Below are 25,270 nucleotides of genomic sequence, written 5' to 3' on the forward strand. Positions count from 1 at the left end.
ATAAAAATCCTCAGATTAGATTAGTTTAGAGATGATGCTTCTTTAAGAACTTATAAGACAATAAGTCCATCTTGAAAGTTACTAAAATAGTGATGTTTTTTTCTCTGTATTGATCCTGTTGCAGCATAAAAACCACATGCTAAACATCAGAATTCAGGGTTTGTGCTGATAAATCCGAGTGAAGCTCTTTTGAGTTTTTAAGTTTTTTTGGTTTTGTTTAGCTGCAAGAAGTCAGATTTGTGAGTCAATTCTGACTCAAGTCCAAAACACATAACTTTCAGTTGACACCTCAGTGCTGAAGGAAATGAGTCAGACAGAAAAATTGGGGAGATTTTTTTGTCTTGCCGGCACTGTTCTTGCAGCAAATCATATTTATCAAAGGTTCCAATTAAAAAAAAGAGTGATCTGAACTGGTGTGAGAGGCTGATGAGTGTGCGTGTTTATGTGTGTGTAGGTGGAATCAGCTGGATCTGGCCATCGTGCTGCTCTCCATCATGGGCATCACTCTAGAGGAGATTGAGGTCAACGCTTCACTGCCCATCAACCCCACCATTATCCGAATCATGAGAGTGCTGAGGATCGCAAGAGGTATGATCCCCTCACCCCTCTCCTGATGCTCAGACACATGGACACACCGCGCTTTGCTTTTATGAAGCAACATTAAACTGGGAGTCCCCTCGCTGTTGGTTTTGCATGGCGGGTCCTGGGAGGGTTCAGGCAGAGCGTGAGCAAACCAGATGGCTCAGAGAAACAGTCAGCAGAAAAACAAAGCACCTACAAGGAATGAAGCTGCAAGAAACTGGAGCGAATTGTGGGAAAAGGAGAGAATAGAGGGAGGAGAGGAAGAATGAAAGGAGGAGTTGTGGATGATGAGTAACTGCTGACCTGGAAATCGATCACAGGAAAATGGAAAGAAATGATGAAGAGGAAGATTTTATGTCAGGGTGAAAGAGGTTGAAATGAGTCAGGATGGGTTTGGAAAGCATGTGAAATGTGGGCAACATGGTGAAGAATTCTATTAAAGGTACAGGCTGCAAGAGACTGCAGGACAGACGGGAAGATAAGTCGCTTTGACTGAATACAGAATGTGTGATACAGAAGTTGCTGATTGCACTGTACGGCAGTTCAGGTGTAAAGCTTGTTCCATCCTCCACGAGAAGCAAGAACTGAGTTATTGTTCTTGAGGCTGCAAGAACAAGAAAAGACTTCTTGTTCGTCAGGTCCATACATCCCCCAGGAGAAGCACATCTGCAGCGGGGAGGGGTCACTGCGGGGGGCGATGTCTGCTTTTATGTGCAATGAACCCAGTTGTTACCTCCACCAAGGTGGTTATGGTTTTTCTTTGTGCTCAAGATAACTCAAAAGGTTACGGAGGGATTTTTATAAAAAATTCAAGAGTTGTTGGAAATGTGAAAATGTAAAACTGATTAAATTTTGGTGGTGATCCGGATCACTGTTTGGATCCAGGAATAGTTTAAAAGGATTCTTTAACATTGTGCTTGGCGGAGGTTTCCGCTCTCCAAGTGCTTTTCTAGTTTCATATTTAACGAGAAACTTCGTCCGCGGCGGGACGGGTCGTGTACGCGGCAGGGCGGGTTGTGCACGCGGCTGGGTCCGAGTGTTTTAATGCCACATGTAAAAATGTTCGTACTTTCTCACCGCCTCTATCAGCTGTTTTATCAAAACAATCAGTTTTTCCTGCTACAGTAAAAACACAGAAGCAGCAACTCCGCTTCATGCTTTTTCCGTGTTAACCACGCCCCCCTCAAATGTCCGACCAATCACACAATACTTCTCGGAGCCCCGCAAGAAAAAAGTTCTGCCAGATGTGTCGAGATCTGTCTTCAAATGCGTCCGCAAGAACAAAATGACGTCGGGGCCTCGAGAACAAGAAAAAAGTTCTCTCTTCTCGTGGAGGATGGAACAAGCTTTATACCTTCATCAGCGCACCTTTTATTCAGATTGAACAGATTTTCCAAGTTCCAAGTTTAATATTTTCTGCTGAATATTACAAATGTACCTTAAGAGTAACTAAAGCTTGAAGCCTCATCAACACTTCTCTTCACTTGAACACCATCTGCAGTGGTAAACTGGTTGTGATGGGCAGGATGCTCATTCAAGTGAAGATTCAGATCCATCTGATACTTTAATCAGCTTGATGTTTGTTTTTAATTGACATGTTATCAATAGTGTTGCAATTTATATGACTGCATTTAACTTGATTATAATTAAATTGATTGGGATTATGTTTTGGCTGAATTTAGATTCAGTTTAATTGACTGAATTGGACGTTGGAAAAACGTAACTATTGACCGGATCAAGAGAAAATGAACTTTTAAAGGGCATGTAAACATGTCAGTCTGACCAGAATCCTGCAAAATCAAAGCTCTCAAAGCAACCCCACATCAGTTTCTGACCTTAAAGCTCTACTTCTGACTCGTTCTGCAGGTGTCATTTCCCTGCAACCCCCTGAGGTCTGAGACACCACACTCATCATTTTCCAGATTACGTTACGTGACAGATGCGTTTTGCATTATGGAGATGTGTCACACACCAGCTAATTCAATATCAACACATTGGCTGTTTTGATCACTGATTTAGCTGAACAAACCCAAGAGGACATTTTCAGAGGAAGCAAGGAAAAGAAACATAAAGACAGCAGTTAATGTTGGACTGACTTTTACTGACTGGGAAGAGCTCAGGGACGAAACAGGATGCAAGGCAAATGGTGAATTAGCCATTGTTAGGGGAAACAGTTCAGTACTGCTTTAAAGCTAGACTAACACATTCAGTTTGGTAACTCTAAAAACATCATATCTGATAGCTTTTTGAGGACTGAAATAATACAGTTATTACAAGACCGGTATTTGGGTTACCTCTGAGTTTTGGGCAATAAAAGCACATTTCTTCCCTGTCTTTTGTGTCACATCAGCTGTTTGCTTTTGTGTTGCTATTGTTTGTGATTATAATGCATTTTAATAGTTTACAGGCTAAATGCAGATTCTTATGTTTTATTATATTAAGAAATGTTTAATATTGACTTTGCAATAGGAACATTATTGCACACTGCTGTGATTTTCAATTAAGTGGTAAAACACAGTGATATTTGTTGTTATCAGTGATAAGGTACCTTAAAATAATGGCATTTGATTGACAGGGATACGTTTAATTATTTTTACCTTTAAATTGTATTAATTTTTATCTTAGTTTTATTTAATTTAATCATTAAAGTATTTTAAATGTTTAAGCATTTCTTTCAAGTATGTATATTCGTGAGTTTAATTCATATGTCAATTTGCCCTCCTTTGCCCATTTTTCACCTAAAAAGCAAAAGCAACACGTTGCTATTGGTACATAAGAGCACATAAACTAATGGTATTGTATCAACAGGAAAGTTTTCTGGTATCGCCCATCCCTAGTTGCAAAACATTAAATGATGTGTTTGTGTGAGTCTAAATTCTTCCACTTTTGTAATTACCTCCAAGGAACATAAACATTTTGTGTCTACCTGAACTGGTTATCATGTAGAAGTGATGGTGTGTCTCTCACAGTCGGGAGGTTCATCCCATCGGAAAGCTTTTCATTGTTCAATACGTGGAAATCTGTGAGAGTGTGGCTGTAAGTGAGGAAAACGTGTCCTTTCACTTTCGCAGCAGGTTTGGTGGTTCTAGTCAGAGCTCTGCAATGCAAAACTGAAAAATACAAACACTGGATTGACACTTTCTCCTTCTGTGTGCATACGCCTGTTTCTCCACAGTGCTGAAGCTCCTGAAGATGGCAGTTGGGATGAGAGCTCTGCTGGACACTGTAATGCAAGCCCTGCCTCAGGTACATGTATACTGAATTCTTCATCCGCCCTTATCAAGAAAGTTTTTTTTAGGACTTCACACCCCAATATGTGTCACAGAGACTATCCATATGATTAAATCCCATTATACATAGTCTCATATTTCAGGGAGTTATCTTTTCTCATGAACCATTTCCCAACTCTGTGCAGCCTTGTTTGCATTAGAAGTCCCCTGCAGAGATGTGGGAAGGGAATTCAACTTGAGTATTGGTTTTTAACAGTGCTAGGGAGATTTGAGGGTGAAAGATGTCTGTTAATTAGAGCAACTTCCGCACAGTTTTGGTGGAGTTTTTTTTTTTACATGTTTTTTCTTGAAATGAAAAACAGAAAAAAACAGACTCTGCATTCTTTGATAGCACCTCTGTCGTTCCCGTTCAGAGACACTGTCAGACTGATCCAGGCTAAATTCTCCTCGAGCTTGTCAGAAATGTTTAGGCTGAAAAAACTTGATAACAGGAGGTGATGTGGTTGTGAGCAGGTTGCTAAACATTAATTTACACTGACAGCAAATCCTTTCATTACCTGGGCCACCTCTGTATTAAGGCTGTAATTCCCTATTATCTGTTTTACTTTTATCTCTATCAGGATCATCTTCCTCTGTGTAATAGACTTCACATTAAAATTGACAGTAGTGTCACTGGGAAGCCAAAGGCAAAACAGAAAAACAGTAAAACGAACCAGTGTGGTGGTAAACATTTGGATCCTTATGGGAACAAGTTGGTATTTATGGTTTTGCAATTAGATATGAATTGCTTGTAAACATTATGTGGGCTCTAGGGGTCTTTATAGCACAGCAGATGGGAAATAAGGTCAGAAAGAGACGCTGGGATTAAAGCTGGGGTTGCTACATCAGGTTGGAGCCTGTCTCTGCAGGTGAGCTCAACACTGACACCACATGAATGCTAAGCAAGCAGCAACCTCTGGCGGTTAAAAGTGAAGCCTATGCGGAAGTGCATAAATCTGCAGTTCCCTCTTCGTCCACTAGGGCTGCAAAACAGAGCAAATCCCCATAGACTCCCATGTTAAAAAGGCCAACTTCACAGCAGAAATACACATGTTTACAGCCTGGTTCAAAAATCCATTTTCGGTTAATAGGTCAGGTTTACCTTCATGATAACTGTGGAGGGAGTGAATTATTTTTCTAACGGGCCCGTTTAAAAGTAATTTAGTCTCGAAGTTCGGCATATATAGGGGCATGTCCTTTTGATTGACAGGTACCCAGTCTCTGGCTTCAAGTCAGAAGAACGTAGAACAACCGCGGTTTTTAGCCGGTTAACTACGTGACTTAGCTTTAGCCCATTTACCTTCGTTAGCTGGTTAGCTCCTGTTATCTTCGGGTTAGGCCGGTTAGTTTGTAGCTACAGGTATTTTGGAGTTCGCTCGATGTCAATCATCCACCATGACGCTCACAGCCCCCTCTCTCAGCTCCACCTCTTTGCCTACATTTATATTTTCCGGGTGAGACGACACACGTGACACTGCCAAGATGGCGATGGTAGGAACCGCCCACCAGGCTTCAATTCAGCTCTTCAGAAACCCATGGGTGACGTCACGGAGGCTCCGTCCATCTCTTTATATACAGTCTATGGTACTAAGCAACATTAAAACAAGTGATCTTTTATTGCGTTTCTGTCTCATCTCTTTGAAGAGAAGCTCTGAAGCATAATGTTTTTTCTGATGGTTTAGTAACCGTGCTGCTCTGGTCTGTTGCGTCCAATACAGCTGCTAACTTTTCCTGCCTGCCTCCAGACTACAGTCGCGAGACTTAAGACAAATGATTCTTCCTTAGCAGAAGTAGAAGCTGTAGCTAGCTTTGTAATTCACTCCCTCCACTCCCTAAAGCAGACATGACAATTTGCTAGTATCCAGGGCAGCTGTGGCGATAATTGCTAACGTTTCTAACAGCTAGCTTAACACAGTTCCTACCAAAGTATCCGAGTCGACGCAGGACAGTTTGTTTCGGCAAACACTGATCTCTGTTGCATTTCCACAGCTAACCATACCTTTAGCTGGTAGGTAGCATTATCAGCCAGATATGGAAATGCATGTGCTACATAATAGTGTGATGTCAAAGCAGTGTGTAGCCTGCCTTGAATGTTAGTGAAGAAAAACACGACCCAGAACAGTATACATCCACCAGTTTGTGCTCTTTCTTCTGGTTATGTGTCATTAAAAAGCAGAATATGCGCCTCATATCTAAACATGGCGTTGTTGCCACTTTGTCCTTATTGCTGATTCGTACTAAAAGTGATGATTCATCACACTGAAATCGTCGGATAACAATTTGCCCAACTCCACACCTTTGGGTCAAATTGGTTGGATCCCAATAGGAAGGTCAAAAAAAGTAGAATGGAACAGATCAAATATTCTGGCACCCTTCCCAGTTTTTGCTTAAAGAAACACATAAAATGTAGACCAATCTGTTTAAGACTCACCAGGTCATGTTGGCGGTAACAGGGCTTAATTCTGTTCTGTTCCTACTCGTTCAGACACTCCCAACTGAAGATGCATCTCTCTCTTGAATTCCATACTGCATGAGTTACACTGCTCTTGTAATAACACTTTAAACAGTTCCCAGTCTCTGCGCAGTGAAACACAGTTCTCTAAACAAAATAAGCTGGTAAAAATAGAAGCATTGAGCGTGGTTGGCAGGCCTCGCCGGGTAGCTGCTGCCCTGCATGAGAATAAGCAGGTAGAGAAAATGGAAAGATGTTTAAAGTGTTTTTGCTCCCTGTACCAGATCAAAAGGACACATTGTTTTACTTCTCATAGTTTTGCATTATAGTCTCACCATTTACAAATGCCTTTGTCAACTCTGCTGTGTGCCTTTATGTCATCATTTAGTCGTAAGTGGCACTCATGAGTAAGCCAGACAGCAGAGTTTGAAGTCTGAACAACAGCAGACTAAGTCTTTGCTCACAGTGTTGATTTGAAACCTTGTCTCTATTTGATCAGCTGATCAGATTTAGAACTGCATGCTGGAACTTCATACAAGCAAATTCTCCCTGCAACTGCAGCGACTGAAGAAATGATCCACACATGGCTGAAAACATGATTTATTGGCTGTAAAGCGATTCAGACACCAGTGGTCTTTCTTGGAACTGTTCATGTAACACCCTGAAGCCCCATATATTAAGTTGTGGGTCATTGTTATGACCGCAGATGGAGTTTGTCCAGGGGAACAAGAGGTGGCAAAATAAATACCAAGAAATGTACAAAAATGAAGGTTTTATTTAGGACCCACTGGTCGTTAAAAGGTATCAGGAGCCACAGGCATTAGTCAAAGAGCTAACCCAAAAGCCAAAACAAACCCAACAACAAAAGCATAACTCAAAGCTTATACCAATCCATCAATAATCACAAAAACAAAAAGGTTCACAAAACACAGTAGTCAAAACCACAAACACCAAATAGTGTAAACTCATTTACTGGCAGTGAATGAGTGACTAGCTGTGACACCAAGACCCAACCAAAGAGAGCTGCCCCAAAAGAAGAATGGTGACAGCCTTCATTCTGGTGCTCGCCAGAGGTCCAGCCAATCACAGCTAGGTAGGAGTTTGGGCGACCAATCAGCAACCAGCACATCAGTCTAAGGGCAGCGCCAGGGAAAACACCAGGCATAGCCAAACTTCCAGGTAATGATGAGATAAGTGGTGATGAGATAGATGACAGGCCGTGGGCCGTAACAGCCATCTATGAAGCACCGACTTCATGTCAAGCCCTTTTCAGTGGCCAAGTTTCTCCCTCCAGATTAGCCCCTGGCTCCTGCGTTGACATGAAGGGCCAGAAAAACTCAACTCAGACTAATTCCCTCATCTGTCTGTTGTCTCCACAGGTTGGCAATCTGGGTCTACTCTTCATGCTCCTCTTCTTCATCTTCGCAGCACTGGGAGTGGAGCTGTTTGGTGACTTGAGTAAGGACATGCGCTCATTTTAAATAGGCTGTGAAGGGTACACAGGCATGCCCCCAACCTTAAGCCCTCCCCTCTGTGGGTTTAATCTACCTTCCAGAATCTTTCATTGAAATAACATATTGATCTCTCTAATTGTGTCTCACAGCTTGCAGGGTTATAAAAAAGCATCACAGTAATTATCATTTCATTGCAAAGCCCTGGGAAAGCAACACGCGTTGCTAACTTTACATCTTGAAGTCTGTTTTACTCTGTTTTCTCCTTAACTTTTCACCGGCCCCCTGTTCCTCCTCGTCTCCACAGTTTGCGATGAGCTCCATCCATGTGAAGGCCTGGGCCGCTACGCAACATTCAGAAACTTTGGGATGGCATTTCTGCTGCTTTTCCGAGTTTCAACTGGTGACAACTGGAATGGCATAATGAAGGTTAAACACACATATGTACATACCCACATTTATTTATCTGTGAAAGAAGTACTTTTCCACCTAAATTATAATTTCTATACCAAAACCATTGAAAACGCCTCTAACAAGTCATTGTAGCAAAATAGAACATTTCTCATTATGGCCTCTAGTTTGCTATTATCAACAAGCACAAAAGACAATTGCATCAAACTGTCAGCTTATAACCACATTATTGCTTTTCTTTTATTAATTCATTTTTCAGGACACGCTGAGGGACTGTGCTCAAGACACTGGTACCTGCTACAACACTGTGGTTTCCCCCATCTACTTTGTCTCCTTTGTGCTGACTGCCCAGTTTGTCTTGGTCAACGTGGTCATCGCAGTCCTGATGAAGCACTTAGAAGAAAGCAACAAGGAAGCCAAAGAGGAGGCAGAGCTGGAGGCAGAGTTGGAGCTGGAGCTCCAGATGGATGCAGGGGACCTGGCAGCGAGGTCACCCCAGCTCAACCCTCTGACCATGGGTACAGACAGGTCGAGCTCTGGAGGTTCCCCCTGGAGGTCTGCGGGAGGTGTGGACATGGAGCAGGAGAGGGAAGGTCCTATGGACTCGCCCACTGCAGACATAACCAGAGACTCTGTTAACATCAGAGCAGAACCTCCGTCAAGTCCAGAGCCCCAGCTGGAGGTAAAACACATCTTTTGTACCATTTTTGTATATGTGTCCATTGTCCGTGCAATGAGTTGTTCTGGGTTCCGATCCTGGCAAATCACTGTTGTACCATGTTTTAGGTATTGTCTGTTTTTCTAGTCATACATCAGTCCCAGTTTGCCCCATTAGTGTTTTAGTAATATATATAGTAAAAATGCATGGATGCGATTACATCTGGTACAAGCATCTAGGACTCAAGGGAAGATGAAGATTACAAGAAAGATTCTGAAAAACTCTGACACATGACTATAGAGTTTCTCTACTCTTAAACACCTTTCTCCCTCTTAAGTTTTAGTTTCCGTATTGGGTTTACTTTCCTATAGTTACACACAAACGTATCACTTGTGAGTTTTTGGACATAGCAGTGTGAGCAGTCAAAGCAGCATCCAGTGTGACATAGCAGATGCTCTGATGTTACTTCCTGCTGGTGACCAGGCTGCGACAGTGATCGGATGACCCCTACATCTCAGGTCATTAGTCGACTCTGGTCCAAACCATTAGCTAATACTCCAGCTCATGGTGAGAAAGCACTAAACGTGCCAGTTGCATACATAATAAATTTCCTACTCCTGCTCTTCATATTTGCTGTTTTTATGTGACATATATCATCTATCTGGATTCTATTCATATGCATATAAATGTGAAAATAAAAGTTAATACTCTTTCAATATGAAGGTTAGACATGTCAGGACATGCAAACCAAGTAGTCCTTATCAAGTCTCATAGAGATGTATAGTAAGTATAACCTCAGATGAACATGATTTATTTCCTTCTACCACTATTTATTTGACATAAACAAAGTAAAAATCCAGAAGCAGCCTGTAAAATACTCATCCTATGTCTCAGCTGCCTGTAAAACCCCCTGGAGCAGCAACAACTTGAGGGAAACATTTTGTGATTGCCGTTATCATCCTTGTTGTACCAGTCTTCTATAGAAGGTTGATGAAGTTTGCAGACATTCATTATTGCACATCTTTCCTATGGTCCAACAACAGCCTTTGGTTCAGGTTAGGACTAGATTTAGCCTTTCTCAGTGCAAAAGCATCTTGTGAATCTCCTTGAGCATCCTCATAGTATGAGACCCAGCTTTGGACTCATGTTTGCCTCCAGAATACATTTAGTTTACAAAAAAGTTCATAATTTACTCAACAACTCAAGGTGACTGGATCTTTTGGCTTTGGAACAAGACCAGATCATCAGCCCTCCACCACCGTGCCTAACAGTTGGTATAATGGGTTTTGTGGTGATAAAGTGTTTGGCACTGTCCATTATGACAAACTTCTCCCCTGTAGTCTCATCTGCCCAAAGAACGCTGTTCCAGGAATGTGTGTTTCCAACCTTTCCAAACAAACCATACTTGTTCAGTCTTTTTCTATCTGCTCATTTAGGCCTGGAGAATCTGAGATGAATCTCTTGGGGTTTTTTTTAAGTCCTCTGACCACTGCACGGTCTGACCCTGGAACTGAACTTGCTGGGACCTTCATTCCTGAAAAGATGGGCAACTGTTTTGAAGCTTTTGGGAGTGGTTGGTCTAAACGTGCAAAAATGAGCTCTAAACTTTTTGGAAAAGTTCTTTAACCCTTCCCAGATTGATGGGTGTTACGTCCCGGCTCACTACGGGTGAAGGCTGCAACATAAAATGAAGCGTGCCAGATGGAAATTGGAGTTTTTGGGAATTTTATTGTCCCACACAAAAGAAAAAACAGTACACACCCAAGAGGGAGGGGCAGGTGGTGCAGATTAAGTACAAATAAAGCAACAGCTACTTTTCTGTAGTTCATTGCTAACGTCCTTCCTCCTTGACATTGCGTTTATGCAAACCTGAATGCTGCAGATCATTCAGATGCAAAAACTTCATTTATTCATTCATTATCCTAACCGCTTAATCCAATGAAGGGTCAAGGGGAAGCTGGAGCCTATCCCAGCAGTCTTTGGGCAAAAGGCAGGGTACACCCTGGACAGCTCGCCAGTCCATCACAGGGCCACACAGAGACACACAACCACTCACGTTCACACTCACTCCGATGGGCAATTTAGAGTAACCAATTAACCTAACATGCATGTCTTTGGATGGTGGGAGGAAGCCGAGTATACACGGGGAGAATGTGCAAACTCCACACAGAAAGGCCGCTGTCCAAACCTTGCCCATCAAACCAGGGACCTTCTTGCTGTGAGGCCACAGTTTTAACCACTATTCCACCGTGCAGCCTCTGGTGCCAAATTTTTTTTTTTTTTTCTTTTTATAGAAATGCTCAGACCTAAAATGACCAATAGCATCTTGCTGGTATTTGCCATCTTAAATTCAATTAAACATGAAAGGATGGATTTAATTTCTCAGTTTTTTGTTCAACAATTAAATGACGGTGTAATATGCTGTGTCATTCATCTACGATGATGTTTAACTTATTTCAAACATTTTTATGAGCGTTTCAAACCTTGTTGTTGGAGAAAGGCCATGGGAAAGTGTGTTGGAAATGAAAAGGGATGGAGATTACTTTCCATTTTGCAGAAATCTCAACTCATGCTTCATAGCAATGATGATAGCAAGATGAGATACTGTTAAGATTTATAATATATATTCCCCAAAAGTCACATGCCTACTGCAAATCTCAGCAGAAAAATCACTTTTCTTAAAACCGACATGTTCCCTTCACATATTACACACCTGTCTGGATGTGTCTAGGTTGTTTGTCGACTCCAAAGTGTATCCAGAAAATTGTAACTGTATCCATGTTTACTGTCTTGCATGGCTTACTCTGACTCATAACGGTGGCTTAAAGTTTGTGCACATTGGTTACTGCGTGTTTCTAAGTGTGTTTATATGCATGTGTGTGTGTGCATGTCTGGTCCCTGCAGGCAACATGCCAGTCGCAGACAGGTCACAGTGCCATGGGAAAGCTGAACCACGGGGTCTTGTTTTTCACTGCTACAGCTATTTCCAGACAGCGGGGAAATTTGGGGGATAGGAAATAGAGGTCTTGCTGTCGTTATGTTTCCTCTTTAAGATGTTATCCATGTGTCTCTGCTATTTTACCAAAACATGAGTGGTGCAGACATGGTCTCCTCCAGTCCTGCTGTAGTATTGTAGTGCCCTCCTGTGGCTGAAAATGGTAACACGTGTGAGCCTTATGAGGTTTGGTTTGAATGTGTTTGCATGAAATGAATGAAGTTGTTTACAAAAGCCATGTTGTTTGTGTTACTATATCTGTATCTACCTGATCGGCTGTCTTTTCCTCTCCTTTCTTTCTTCATCATCCATTCTTCTCTTCACATTTATTTGTGTTTGAGATTCCGTCTTTTCATTCATTCTACACTATATTCCTTCGTTTCCTTCTTTTCCCTTCTGTCTTTCTTCCTGCATTATTTAAGTTTGTCCAGCGGAGAGCGCTGTTTGACTCGGTCTCCTTGGTTATCCAGGGTTCAATGGAATGGGAGTTGAGTTTGATGGACAACCTGTCCGGGTCTATCTGCCACTACTACGCCCTGCCCCCCAAGCTCAACAAGCACAGCATCGACAAGAAGGTCAATAATCACCAGAAAATGTAGCTGGAAACTCACTTCGTCCATTTCACACATCTCACTTTGTAGTTTGAGTGTGTATGCAGCATGGCAGAAACATTGAAAATACAGCTTTTCTGTTACAACGGATCATCAAGTTAATCACCTTTTTCTTCATCATCTAAGTCGTGTCATCCATCCATCTTTGAGTATTTATGTCATTTAAAGTTCCAAAGCAGAAAGGTTGTTGGATTGAATAAAAGCGTGCAGCCACAATGCAGCCGTCCCTCCCCACCTCGTCCCAGCATTAGACTCACAGACTCACCAGTTAATTCCAGCGCTGGTTGAGGTTAGCTTAGTATGAGTCTTGTCACTGTAGGAACTCCAATTATCTTTTGATTATCTGGTTCTATTTCAAAAAGTGTTTAAAACCACGTGCCCCCCTCTCCAAAAAAGAGTAAAATAACAATTAAACTGAGTAGAATCCGACTCTAATCAAGGTAAATTATCTGTCCATGCTGTAACATAATTGCACTTGAGGCCCATTTATGCCCTCTGACTTTCATAAATGAGGATTTTTGTTTCAAACGTTGTCATACGTCGCTGCCGACATACTTCCATGCATCTTTACGCTGGCAGGTCATTCACCAGTGTGCTGTGCATCTTGAAGTGACTGATAGTTAAACCCCTTGAAAACAGACCCAACTGCATGTGATTAATGCAGGAGACGGATAAAACTGTCCGTCTATGTATCTGTTGGCTACATCGAACATAAATGGGCCTTTGGGATGATTTTACCGTACTTGTCACTATAGACAAGTAAGAAATATCTTAAACAAGTTCAGAAACATTCCTTTAATTGTCCTTATTAAAAACAGCCTTAAAACCAGCAATGTCTCTTTTCAGTTTGTCTTTCTTACTTTGAGAGAAAACATCTGAAACAAGAGGATTCTTATTAGTTTGAGGATTTCTGTTAATAGCTTTTTATATTAAAAAAAAAAAAAAAAAAAGCTCTCTTACTTGTCTAAAGTCTGTATAGTTTTTTTCTCATTAATCTGTGTGTGTTGGTTATAGAAGGAGGTCCTAAATCAAGTTTTACAGCTAAATCTGGATGTAAAAGAGATACAATGTGATCTCAAACTGTGTCCCAGTGAAATAATTTTACTTCAGTTATGTTCTACTAAAACATCTACAATCCAAAAACAAGACAGACAACGCTACACATTCTGCTCTCGCAAAGTGTTTTGATAATAAATTCAGATATTAAACACTACACACACTGAACATGACATCTCAGCCTCAACCACCTTCTTTTAAACTGACTTTGAATCTTTAATTCGGCTCCATCTAAGGTCCACAATCATTCTGAGACATTTCTCCTCGTTAGATAAAATGTAGCTTCTCCTAACAGTCCTGTTGTCCACCATTCACCTCATCCCACCTCAGCACTTTGCGAGTGCATCTACAGAGACAGATGCCAACCCAGCAGAACACACTTTTCTTACATGCAAGTCTGCAGCTCAATCAATAGGCCCTGGATGACTGAAGCACTGAATAATGCATCCGGCTGCTTCTTTTTCCTCATTCGAGGACAGAATTTGTGCAATTACATTATCATCGCAAAAATAAATAAAAAAAACATCCTCTAAAAGCATTAAATGAGTTTGAGATGTCAGTATTAGAAGCCGCAGGCCACCCTTCTCTTTCCGATGCTTTGGGAGAAATGTTTTCCATCGCGTTTCAACCCGTCCGCTCTCTGCTCTGATTGTCCGTGTGCTTGTCAGAAAGCATTTCCCCGGTTAAGCTAGTGGAAAGGTAAATATGCTGCAACTTCTCTGACAGAAACCAGAAGTGTTCGAGACTTCAAAACACCCCCAGACTGAAGCCAAACTCTGCAGAATATTTCCTAAAGTCATCATGAGACTGCTACCTTTCAGGCTGCATTGCATTGTGATGTGAATGGTGTGATCCTGCATCATTTCCAGCCGTTTAATTTGTCCTCTTTGTGTTGCTTTCACTGTGTTGCTACAAGTCACTTCAACATCCATTTAAAGCTATGATTATTGAGCGTAAGATTAAATACCCATCATGTGCTTGCAGGCCTTTTCTTTTATACTCCCAGATCCAAACACGAGATTTAAAACGTGTATCTTCCTGTTTCTTACAGGGTTTTATCTGTTGTGTCCTTCTGTTTGTGTGTCGCACGGAGCGTGCGTTTGTTCTCTCTGCTCACCAGCGGTTGTCTCTTCCTGCCTAGATCCCTCTAGCGGAGATGGAAGCTCTGTCTCTGGCCTCTGAGAAATCCTGGTCCCTAGCTCTGACTGACGACTCGGCCCCCGACGATTTTAACCCCCCCTTTCTAAGCAGTCTGGAATGCAATGTACCGACAGTTCCTCTCTTTCTCCTTCTCCATCGCTCTGACGTAGTTTGTACCGTCTCATTACGGGGCACTTCCAAAGCCACTTGTCCACCGCTCCACTCACACTCGGGGGTTTAAACTCCTCTGGTTGAGAGGGGAGAATCGTCACAGCTGCACCTGAAAACGTCCGATTTCATCCATGATTTCTAGCTTTCAAACTTGACATTGGCATTTTTTTCTGAAACTTCTCCAGCTCTGCAACCTGTTAGTCATGAAACCAAAAAGTCTAAAGTACAACTAGAAGTCGAAAGGCGTCACACACACTTGTCCAAAATTAAGCTAATCACTGGAAAAGTTTCCATTGTGATTACTGGGTTCATGTTTAATGTGGTGACAAAAGTGTGGCACGGTGTCCACGTCTTGTTATAATAAAAGATAATCCTGTAAAATGTTTTCAGTTGTTAAACGTCTTTGCCCTGATAAATACTGACGGACTCTTGGCAAATCATTTAAAATACAACCTTTGTGCTTCATCTTCCATGTTTTCTTTGCCATAACTCCAATTTGCACTGAAGCAGCTCTTAAACCACAACCTGAGAACAATCAGAGCTCAAAGCTTTTCTTTTAATCCTGCTGCGTCAGAAAAACGTGTCCATGTTTTCTCCACAAGAGCAGATGAGTCATAGAATTTATCTGAAGAGAAATAAATCTAGAAATCAACTGTGCACTGTCCAGTTTATTGACAATGCCCAGTTGTTGCAAGCGAGAAGTCTCGAGAGCTCTGCCCCCACTCAGCGATCTTTAGGTATACACAAACAACCTCTGCCTGGCAGCACTAGACAAAGCAACTGCCAGCTTGAAGATAAGAACAGTCAAAGCTGAAACGGGCCTTGAACAGAACATTCAGTTTTATGCATGAACCTACTAAAGCAAGCTTTCTGAACTACTCTAAACTATGCAGGATATAGATTTTCTACTACATGAAAGAACTTTAATACGGAGTAACACAATAAAACTATGCAATGTGTATCATTTCCACCACAGTACGGTTGAGCAAGTCTTCATGTAGGAGGAGTCTCTACTCTAAATGATTATCCACTGCATGCAGCACAAAATATGAATTAAATGAGCTTTTATAAATGATTAAGTAATGTTTTGAAACAGTAAAAAGGCTTTCAGCTGCTGGCATTGTTTGTCTCCGCCTCCTCCATCATGAACTTTAGCCGACAGATGTGTTCAAACTAAAAACAGAAAAGCCCGTCCCTCTGTCTGCATCCTGCTGGACTCTGTGATTAAAGTGAAAATGAGTTGAATGTTATCCGGTGCAGGATGTAATTAACCTGCGGTGCGGTTCGTTACTGACCACAGAGAGGGTCGGTCTAACCTTGGCTCACAGTGCACATCCAGGCCGTACGGTGGGACGGCTTTACATCCCATCAGAAACAAGGCAGAGGGAGAGTGAAGAGGTAGAGGAGTACAAGTGGCCTTGAAAGACCTTGGTGAATCTAACCATGTGCCCACCTAATTTCTGGATCATTTCACCTTTTCAGCCTGGTGTTTTGTTTTTTTTCCTTTTACTTTCCAGTCCAGTCCAGTCCAGTCCAGTAGAGTAGTGCACCTCCTCTCCTGCCAGTCTGCAGTTTTCTCTCCTTCTCTGCTTTCCACTTCTCCTTTCTTCTTCTTCTCTGTTTCTGTCTTACTCTGTGCTTTAGATGTGAGTCCCCCGTCTCTTCTCAGAGTCCTCTGTGTCTGTACTGTCTTCTGTCTTGAATTTCCACTCCTCTCGGAGCTGTCATGTGTTTGCTGCAGGGGGTTGTAAAGTGTGCAGGAGCTCCGCTAGCTCTGTGGTGGATGTTATCTGGTTCTGTAACGGGTCAGGCTGCTGCACACTGCCCTAGCTGACACACAATCACGGAGCAGGCCTGCGCAAAGTTACATAACTTGAGGGGTCAAAGCAAGGGGAAAAGAAAGCAGTAGATATGTCTCAGGGCTTAAAGCGGAATTGGAGACGTTCCTGTGATATGTGGCAGCTCTGTGCCAGTCGACTCCAACGTGCAAAGATCCTGTCTGTTCTCTGTGTACGCTGATGATCACCGCCTCTTTGTTCCCATGGTGTCTTAGAGAGATAACGGCTATCAATGTGTTAGAAAGTCAAAGAGTAGCCGCAGCCCCTCCTCCCATCCAGAGGACCCTGACTCTCTGCTGTGTTTGTCCAGCCGGAGGAGCTCTGCTCTGAGGAGCCGCTGAGGGAAAACCTGCTGAGTGTCAGAAAACCGGCGGTGGGACGCACCCACTCCCTCCCCAACGACAGCTACATGTTCTTCCCCCTGCAGCCGTTTGGGCCCACACCTCCGGCTTCTGCACAGCTCCCTGTACAGTCGCAGGGGCCCCACATACTGGGCATCCACAGGGCCCAGTCAGGTACTACAACCTTGTACATTCCTGTGGGCCGTCTCCTCTGACATAAACACATCCGTAACTGCTTTCTTGTTGTGTATTCGTCTGTGTTTTACGTGCAGGCTCCAGTGGTTCAGTGCGTTCACAGCCAGAAGAGTTCTCCCAGCAGCTGACTGTTCCCACAGACTTCTTCAGACCCATCAGCCCCCACAGCCACTCAGACTCCGAGAGTATACCACGACAACCCCCTCCCAGACGCACACACACATTTAGTCGCACACTTCGCAGACAGGTAACTATAACACACCGTTCACACCTGTCTGGACTTACAGTGGTTCTTCTTCCTACTGTGCAAAAGTCTTGAGCCGCCCCTCATTTATTTAGTTTTGCTCCCGAAATCCATTTTTGTCCAGGCTTTCGAAAGATCTGTCTCTGGAGATCAGCTGCTTCTTTACTCCGTTTTAGTCAGAATTCACTATGAGCCATTTTAAGTATTGAAATGCCACCAAAGTCAAGGGGTGAACCAATGTTGTGTTGACACAACAGACAACTAAAAACCCATTTTCAATAGTCTGTTCAGGCAACCAACACTGGACGTTGGAGACATTTTCTTTGTATTCTTTTAAAGTCTACAGCAGTAGTTTCATAAAGGACTTTGACTTCTTTGATATTTTCAGTTCAGCTGTTGTATCTGACCATTATCTGAGGGATGACAGGAGTTTAACACATTCATTCATAAAGAAAGGGCACCTATGGTTTTTATTTATGGAATAAACCAGTGACTCATCAAAGTCCTGGACAGACACTTAAATGTTGTCTGTCTTTAGAATCCTTATCAACAACCTTTGTCTGACTTTCCCAATCCATTATTGGATGTCTTTTGGAGTAGACTACGTATTAACTACCTGTAGTTTTCAAAACATTTAGTCTTCTCTGCACATGGCGACACCCACAACCTTAGCATTAGCTGCTAATAATGGAGCTCATAACCCTGCAACATGTGAATGCTGTACTTTGATTGTCGCCCAACTTCCTGCGTTATTTCTTTGAGTTTCGTTCACATGTTTTAAGCTATAAAGATGGGTTGATACCTCTTATAATGTGTCTTTAAAAAATGCTGAAAGGAACACAAATTTTTGCACAAATGCAGATGGGAAAGACTAAATAAAACCGATAACTCAGATCCACATTCACAAAGAAATCAGAGTACTGGGAAAAATCGAGGTGTGTTGATCCAGGTTCTCATAATGAGATAAAACCAAGCAGTGTGGGATCATCTTTACAGAGAACAGAACAAAGGGAAGCCACCATCCAAAGAAGAGCTTTGGAAAGTCCTGGAGAACTGTCCTTGAAAACTACTTGATGAAATTAAAAGAAAATCTCATCTAAAAGGGTCTGAGGCTTTATGAGTCGTGTTTCTGTGTATGTTTGCACCTGTTTTGTTGCATCTCTGCTCTTATGTCTCATTTTCTTGCATGTACTGAGGGGTGGCTCTTGAACTTTTGTGTGCTGCTGTATAACTAACATTGTTGCTTGTTTGTTAATCCTGGAATTTTCCATATTTCAGCATGAATATGACCTAAAGATAATCAGAGTTCACTCAAGTCCCGAAAGTAGATGAAGTAGAGACTTTCCCTTTGAGTGCTTGTAAACCTCACTGTGGTGAATCTGGTTTGAAGCTGTCCGTGCACGTTCTAAACAGTTTCACTTTCTTCTTTCCTTTCCCTTCCTGCTCTTCCCGGCATTCCTGTTAATTTTGCAACTGATGCGCCGTCCTGATTTCTTTGTTTTTGTTTTTTTCACATTGTATCTGTTCTTCTTTGATCTCAGCTCAGTTGGTCCCAAAAGCCGCCCGACCCTGAGCTACTGCTCAAACACAGATACTCCTGTTTCTGAAACAGACTGAAGCTAACCACACTGGGCCTTTCAGAAACACCGGACTCCATCACCAACACACACACATGCAGATTTCCTCTCTTTCTCCCTCCTTTATCCCTCATTCACTCACTCAGATGTTTTGTTTTACTGCTAACCATCAACCACAGAGCATCTGCAGCTGTCCAACAGTAGTTGTTGTTTTTTTTTTCGTTGAAAGGAGTTTTTAACTGAAATCTTTTGGGCTATCAAACATGAATGGATTTACAGGAGTTAGTATTTATCTTCCTGGTTGTTTGGAGTGATGGAATTTATTATTGCTGGATAAAGGTGTAATGTGGCTAAAAGAAATTCACCCACAATTCAGTGCACTTAATATATAACACACTATAACTCAGGGGTTTCCTACTAAACAGCCAGTGCTGTCCATGTGCATTTGGCCATTTTGTACTCACAGTACCATGACGATAGAGCACAAGAGGATTTTGTAACTCCTAGTTGTTAAACAGACTTACTTTACTTGAGTTCATTTTGTTATAAAGAGAAAAAAGAAGACATGTTTCCTACTTTTTCCGGGTGCATTTCTGGAATATGAAGTTTGCAGTTGTGATGTCTCACTTTGACCACTAGGTGTCTCTGTGGTCCCGTTGTTCAGGGCTCATGCAGGGAAGCCCATGACTGCAAACTTTTACTTAAAAAGCCGAGAAACGTGCAAAAACATGCAAGCCTCGCTTCCATACCCTTGCAGATCTAAGACCTGCTTTAATAAACCCGAGTCACACTGAGGTCTGTGAGGTATGAGGAGAAGTCTATGAGGACAGTTTAGCAATCATTTTTCTTCATAAACTCTTGCTTCTCTACAGTAGTCACATGTTTACCCTCTGTCTATTGGCCTGTCACCCTGTACATGGCTCTGTGTAAGGAAGAAGGCAACACTCATCGGGATTTGGTTGGAAAAATTACACTGAAAACTCCACTGCTGATGGTTTACAGGGTTTTGTGTCAATGGGCAGAGGTTAGAGGGTCATGCAGTCTGGCTCAAAGTTCAGAGTGTCTGCCAGCAGTCACTTTTAGGAGACCGATACTGCCATAAGAAATAAGTAAACACATAAAGAAACACATGAAAATGAATCAAACTAAAGAGAAGAAAAGAGAACAAAGAAAAACACCTCCCCATCTTATTTCTTAGAAAAAAAGGAATAAAATAAACTTTGCTTCTTTGGAAACGTTATCTGATGTCTCAGACAGCAAACATGCACTGAGTCCAGATTTATTTCACAGAAACAGATAAAAGAGATATATTTGCTGTTGAACATTTTCTTAATCTTTGCAAATGAATAAATGTAAATCCTGAAACTGGAAAGGTTGTTTCCAGAAAAGTCTTCAAATACAGGAGTGTGTGAAAGTCTTGAGTCTTCAGTTCTTTATATTTTATTTCTCAAGAAGCCTTTTTTCTTATTATGTAAAATAGTTATAATAAACTTACAGTTGTCCAGCTTTCTGAAGCTTTCTGTCAGGACATTGATTGCTTTTCTCTCCTTTTACCTGACCTGTTAGCCATTAAAGTAAAACAAATATGTGTATTGACAGCCGATGAACAGCTTAGGAAACTGCTACAATTTGGAAATGGGGACAAATTCAGCAAAGATCTAATCTAAGAGGTGCTTCTCAGTCGATCCATCTACTGTTGGTTGAAGCATTATCAGAAATGGTCTCCATGGATGGATGACTGTCGAGAAGCCATTCTTAACGAAAGAATGGAAAAAAAGAGAACCAGGTAGAGGTGTGCTAAATGGACTAAAAGTCAGTGGCAACAGGTCTGATGGAGTGAAAAATCCTCCTTAATGGTCCAGACTACATTATCTAAGAAGTGTGGGATCATCTGGACACAAAATGGAACAGAAGGCAACAAAGTCTACTAGGACTTCTACTACTAAGACTACTTCAATGAATAAATAAAGAATATAGCTGCTCAGGTCAAATATTGACTTTTATGCTCTAAGATTTGCAGAGATTTTTCTTTTGTCTGATGTATATGATAAATTCCTAAACGTATCACCTGCTTTGTTTTGAATATTTAAAGAAATGATGGGTGGCTCAAGACTTCAACGCAACTGTTATCGCAGACACATCAGGATATTCAGAAACAGTCTGAGGGTTGATTGATTATATGTGTCTGGTGCATTTTACCCCAGATTAAACGTATGGCAACATGACACATTACTGTAAGGTTGTGCTGCAGATACGCATCTTAAACTCACACAAAGGGGCACACACACACTTCTGCAATGTAATAGCAAACACCCAGGACTGACTGATGAGAATAAGCCCCCCTTCCGGAAAAATGAAGCAGTTACGTCAGACATTGTTTTCCCAACCTTCTTGTCAAATGTTAATCTGGAATGATGAGGTTGAGCAATGCGGGGGCACAAGCTCTGGGTTTCTGGGTCGTAATTCATGGCAGAATGTTGCAATCCAGCAGAGAGCAGAACAGAGAGTGTGAGAACGTGCTGGCCAGACTGTGAACTTTGACCCAAACTGCTGCTTCTCATCCTCATCACCTCACACTAACAAGTCTCCCCCTCTCATCCTCTCTGATCCTAAACCTCACCCTTCGTCTCATTCCACATTTACCTCCATCTCTTTGCCCCCCTTTCTAAATATTTCACTTCCACTCCATGCCCCGTTTTCCAGGTTGCGGTGTCCACTGATTCTCAGGAGGCCCTTTGTTCCGACGGAGGGGAGAGCAGTGAAGGACTTGTGAATGTGGCCTCTTTGGGCCTTCCTCCATCCCCTTCCTCCTCCTCGTCCTCCTCTCCATCCTCCTTCTCCCATCATCCTCATCCTCATCAGCAGCCGACTCTCTGCCTGGTTCCCGCCACGCCAGGCGCCTCCCCGAAACTCCCGCGCCCCAGCAGCGTGCACACCCAGCACCATGACCAGCACTGCCTCGCCTCTTATTCATCCTCATCTTCATCGTCGCCCCTGCTTCCTCCACCCTTACCAGCCAGGCCACAGCAGCAGCAGCAGCAGGAGGAGGAGGAGGAGGAAGTGTCTGAGGATCAGGAGGTGTCGCTAATTACCCGCGCAGGGTTGGCTGGTAGTGACGACATGGTGGCGGAGGATGGCAGCAGTAGCGGTAACGAGGGTCACGGCAGCTACGAAGGCTGCCAGGAGAGCCGGAGCCCATGTTTGAGGCAGCTGAAGAGGTTCCACAGCGTGGACACGCAGGGCCGTAGCACCCTCTTGCCCCGCCCACGCCCTTACTCCTGGCTGGACGACCCCCGGCGCCACTCCGTCGAAGTTTGCTCTGCGGTGGATTCCAGCCCGCAGCGCAGCACCGCCTCCACATCCTCTGGCTTCGTGTCTCAGGCCGACAGCCTGCAGATTCAAAGCCAGACCCCCACCCAGACCTCATTGCCCTCTCCCCGCCGCAAGAAGAAGATGAGCCCACCATGCATATCTGTCGACCCTCCGGATGGACTTGAGCCCCAATGTGGCCTCTACCCAAACCTGGGTGGGCTTGTGGGGTTGGGAATGCCCCCTCCTCTGCCCAGCAGGGACACTTGCCTCCGGAGGAGAGCGCCCTCTAGTGACTCAAAGGACTCATTTGACCTGGGAATGGGAGAAGGATCAGGACAAGATGGAGGCTCACCCAACCCCAAGTTATTAACTCTTCCCAGCTTCTCCTTTGAGAAGACAAACTCTGAGCACTGAACACTGATACTCCAAACATACACAAACATACACACATCTACACACACACGAACAGCCGGATGAATCTTCAACACACGCACGCAAACACACGATGCACTTTGTGTATCTGTGATGGTGATAGTTCTAGTAATAATGCTGTAGAAAGTAATAATGGTAAAACTACAACAAACAGTAAAAAACATCCTTGGTTTCATGAGGAGTGTGGTACTGTAGTAGTGTGACCATCCCTTGTCTTTGTATTGTTACTGCCAAAACAACCAGAGAAGAAGAAGAAGAAGCGAGCACCTGAAACAACAAACATGACTATTTATCATAGTCCCCCCCCCCCCAAACCTCTAGGGCAACATCAGCACCTGGGATTTGGCGCCCCCTGTGGTCGCTGTCAGAACTGCCTGGTGTTGCACAGGGTGGACCTGGACAGTGGAGGTACAAAGCAATATGAACGTTTTAGAGACACTATTTTCTTAAATTATTGGGCCATAGTGTTTGTACAGGACATTGTTTTTAATTTCATTCTGTTGTTATTTCACATATTTGTTGTGAGTTTCTTTTTGTTTTTGTTTTTTTGTTTTTTTTTTGTTGTTGTTTTTTTTTGGTCAATAATGATTTGTCTGTCTCTTTTTTCACTGTAGGACATTTCTAGCTTTCTTGGTTTACTGAGGAAAGTGAACATTTTTCAAAGTGCTGAAAATCATGTATTTGTAGGATATATATATATATATATATATATATATATATATATATATATATATATATATATATATATATATATATATATATATATATATATATATGTGTGTGTGTGTGTGTGTGTGTGTGTGTGTATGAACAAGTCATTAAACTGAGCTTGGATTTTTAAGCACACACATCAGACCATGATTGTTTTTTTACAGGAAGAAGGAGGTGGCTTTATTTGAAATTTTTTACATCAACTTCCTTAATTCACATGTAATTTCCACTAAGGTGCAGACACACCAACACGTGTTTATCAACTGTAACTTCTTACATAGAGGTTTTGAACTGACAGCAACCAGCATCAACTTCTGTCCTTAAAAACGAAAAACACACTAAAGGTTTTATCTTTAGCTCATATCTCAGTCTATTTCCAATCAATATCGCCATATGTCAAATATCTGTATACTGCTTTCTTTTTTGGTTTCTGGACTTTACAATTTTTAAATCAGGGCAAAAATGCAGCAACAGAGGTAATAAAAGAGCCACTCTATTTTCCAGCATGCAGCACAGGACATTGGTCACACTCTTTGTAAGTGGAGTTTTGGACCCACAGTTCAGGAATGCCAAACATCACGCCAGGTAAAGTATGAATGAAGTGAGAACCAAAGACTGCACATTCAGTCGACCAGAGCTACATTTACGAAGGGACTTTTAATCTGAGTGGTCGCTCTACCTAACTATTATTTTATTCTTGTGAGACAGCATCTTTGATCATGAAATCAGTCTAATGGGCAGCAGCCCAGTTTTTGACCGCAAACACCAATTATTTTGTAAATAAAAGTGGATTTATATAGAATTTGACTGTTTTAAAAAAGCCTTTGTGGTGAGAGTCAGTATAGAGCTGCAAACACATATTATGCATATGGTAAAATTATTATTTAATAATGAAAATTGTTTGAAAAAAACAGGCTTATGTAATGTTTAAATATTAGGAAAGAAGAATTATTATATTTAACAAGCAGTACTGTTTTCATGAGATCTAATCTATTTATACTTCTGCAATAATGACACAGTGTGGCTGCTATGGGTTTGTTTCCTTAGGTTTATAAGCTTCACCGCAGCACTGCAAAAATCTTCCACGCTGAGTTTGTTTTTAATTTCCTCATGATGGCAGAAAATGGAGAAGACAAAATTAAAGTTTTCTGTATTCAGTTAGAAGTCAACAGCATAAATTTGTAAGTTAACATGCTGTCTCATGATCATAATAACAATTTCTAATGTTTCCAAGTTTTCCAAGTCTTGAAAGGAGGTGAATGAAACTTGATAAGTTCCAAAAAGAGTCCACCTATACGTCTTCTCTAAAAATAAATAGGTGATGCTAAACAAATCCATTTACATGATCATTGTGAGTGTTAAAATGTCTATAAAAGCAGATGAAATGCAGCATTCATTAGTAATAACACAACGACAAGGAGGAAAGACATCTGCAGGGATCTTAGACAAAGCAACTGTTGTTGTTCATCAGTTTAAGAAGGGTGATCAGAACATTTCCAAACCATTTAGTGTTAATACTTTTTCAAATAGAAAGACCACTTACAAGTAAAAAACAACATTGAAGAGAGCTGCTGATCGACTTAGCAGTGAAATCCTTGAAAGTTCACCCTGAAATCAGGCCATGCCAAGCTGAGATTAAGACCAAAAACTCCCAATAGCTTCATCTCAGACTCCCAAGGCTTCAGTTAGCATGCTAAAACATTTAGAAAGTTAGATCTGAAAAAGCCAAAATGGTAATATGTTGGTCCTAATGGACAATGTAATGCATGCATCAACACAAGCACCTCCCTTCCAACTGACAAACATGGAGGTGGAGGGATGATG

At 42.1% G+C, this 25,270-nt stretch overlaps 1 protein-coding gene across 1 annotated transcript in view; it reads left to right on the plus strand.

The window, feature by feature from the left end:
* Positions 1-22,717, plus strand: part of cacna1g (calcium channel, voltage-dependent, T type, alpha 1G subunit) — a gene marked incomplete at both ends in the record, with an annotated part of 337,957 nt that extends 315,240 nt beyond the window's left edge. Inside the window, 10 exons of the mRNA XM_079261395.1 lie at positions 455-588; positions 3,758-3,828; positions 7,683-7,761; positions 8,062-8,183; positions 8,425-8,847; positions 12,241-12,393; positions 14,627-14,749; positions 16,945-17,149; positions 17,248-17,417; positions 21,695-22,717. Coding sequence (XP_079117521.1) covers positions 455-588; positions 3,758-3,828; positions 7,683-7,761; positions 8,062-8,183; positions 8,425-8,847; positions 12,241-12,393; positions 14,627-14,749; positions 16,945-17,149; positions 17,248-17,417; positions 21,695-22,717 — 2,503 coding nt within the window. The remainder of the gene's footprint in view (positions 1-454; positions 589-3,757; positions 3,829-7,682; positions 7,762-8,061; positions 8,184-8,424; positions 8,848-12,240; positions 12,394-14,626; positions 14,750-16,944; positions 17,150-17,247; positions 17,418-21,694) is intronic.
* Positions 22,718-25,270: the final 2,553 nt, after the last annotated feature.

Source organism: Telmatherina bonti (assembly GCF_933228915.1).
Source record: "Telmatherina bonti genome assembly, chromosome: 21".
NCBI classification, from domain to species: Eukaryota; Metazoa; Chordata; class Actinopteri; order Atheriniformes; family Telmatherinidae; genus Telmatherina; species Telmatherina bonti.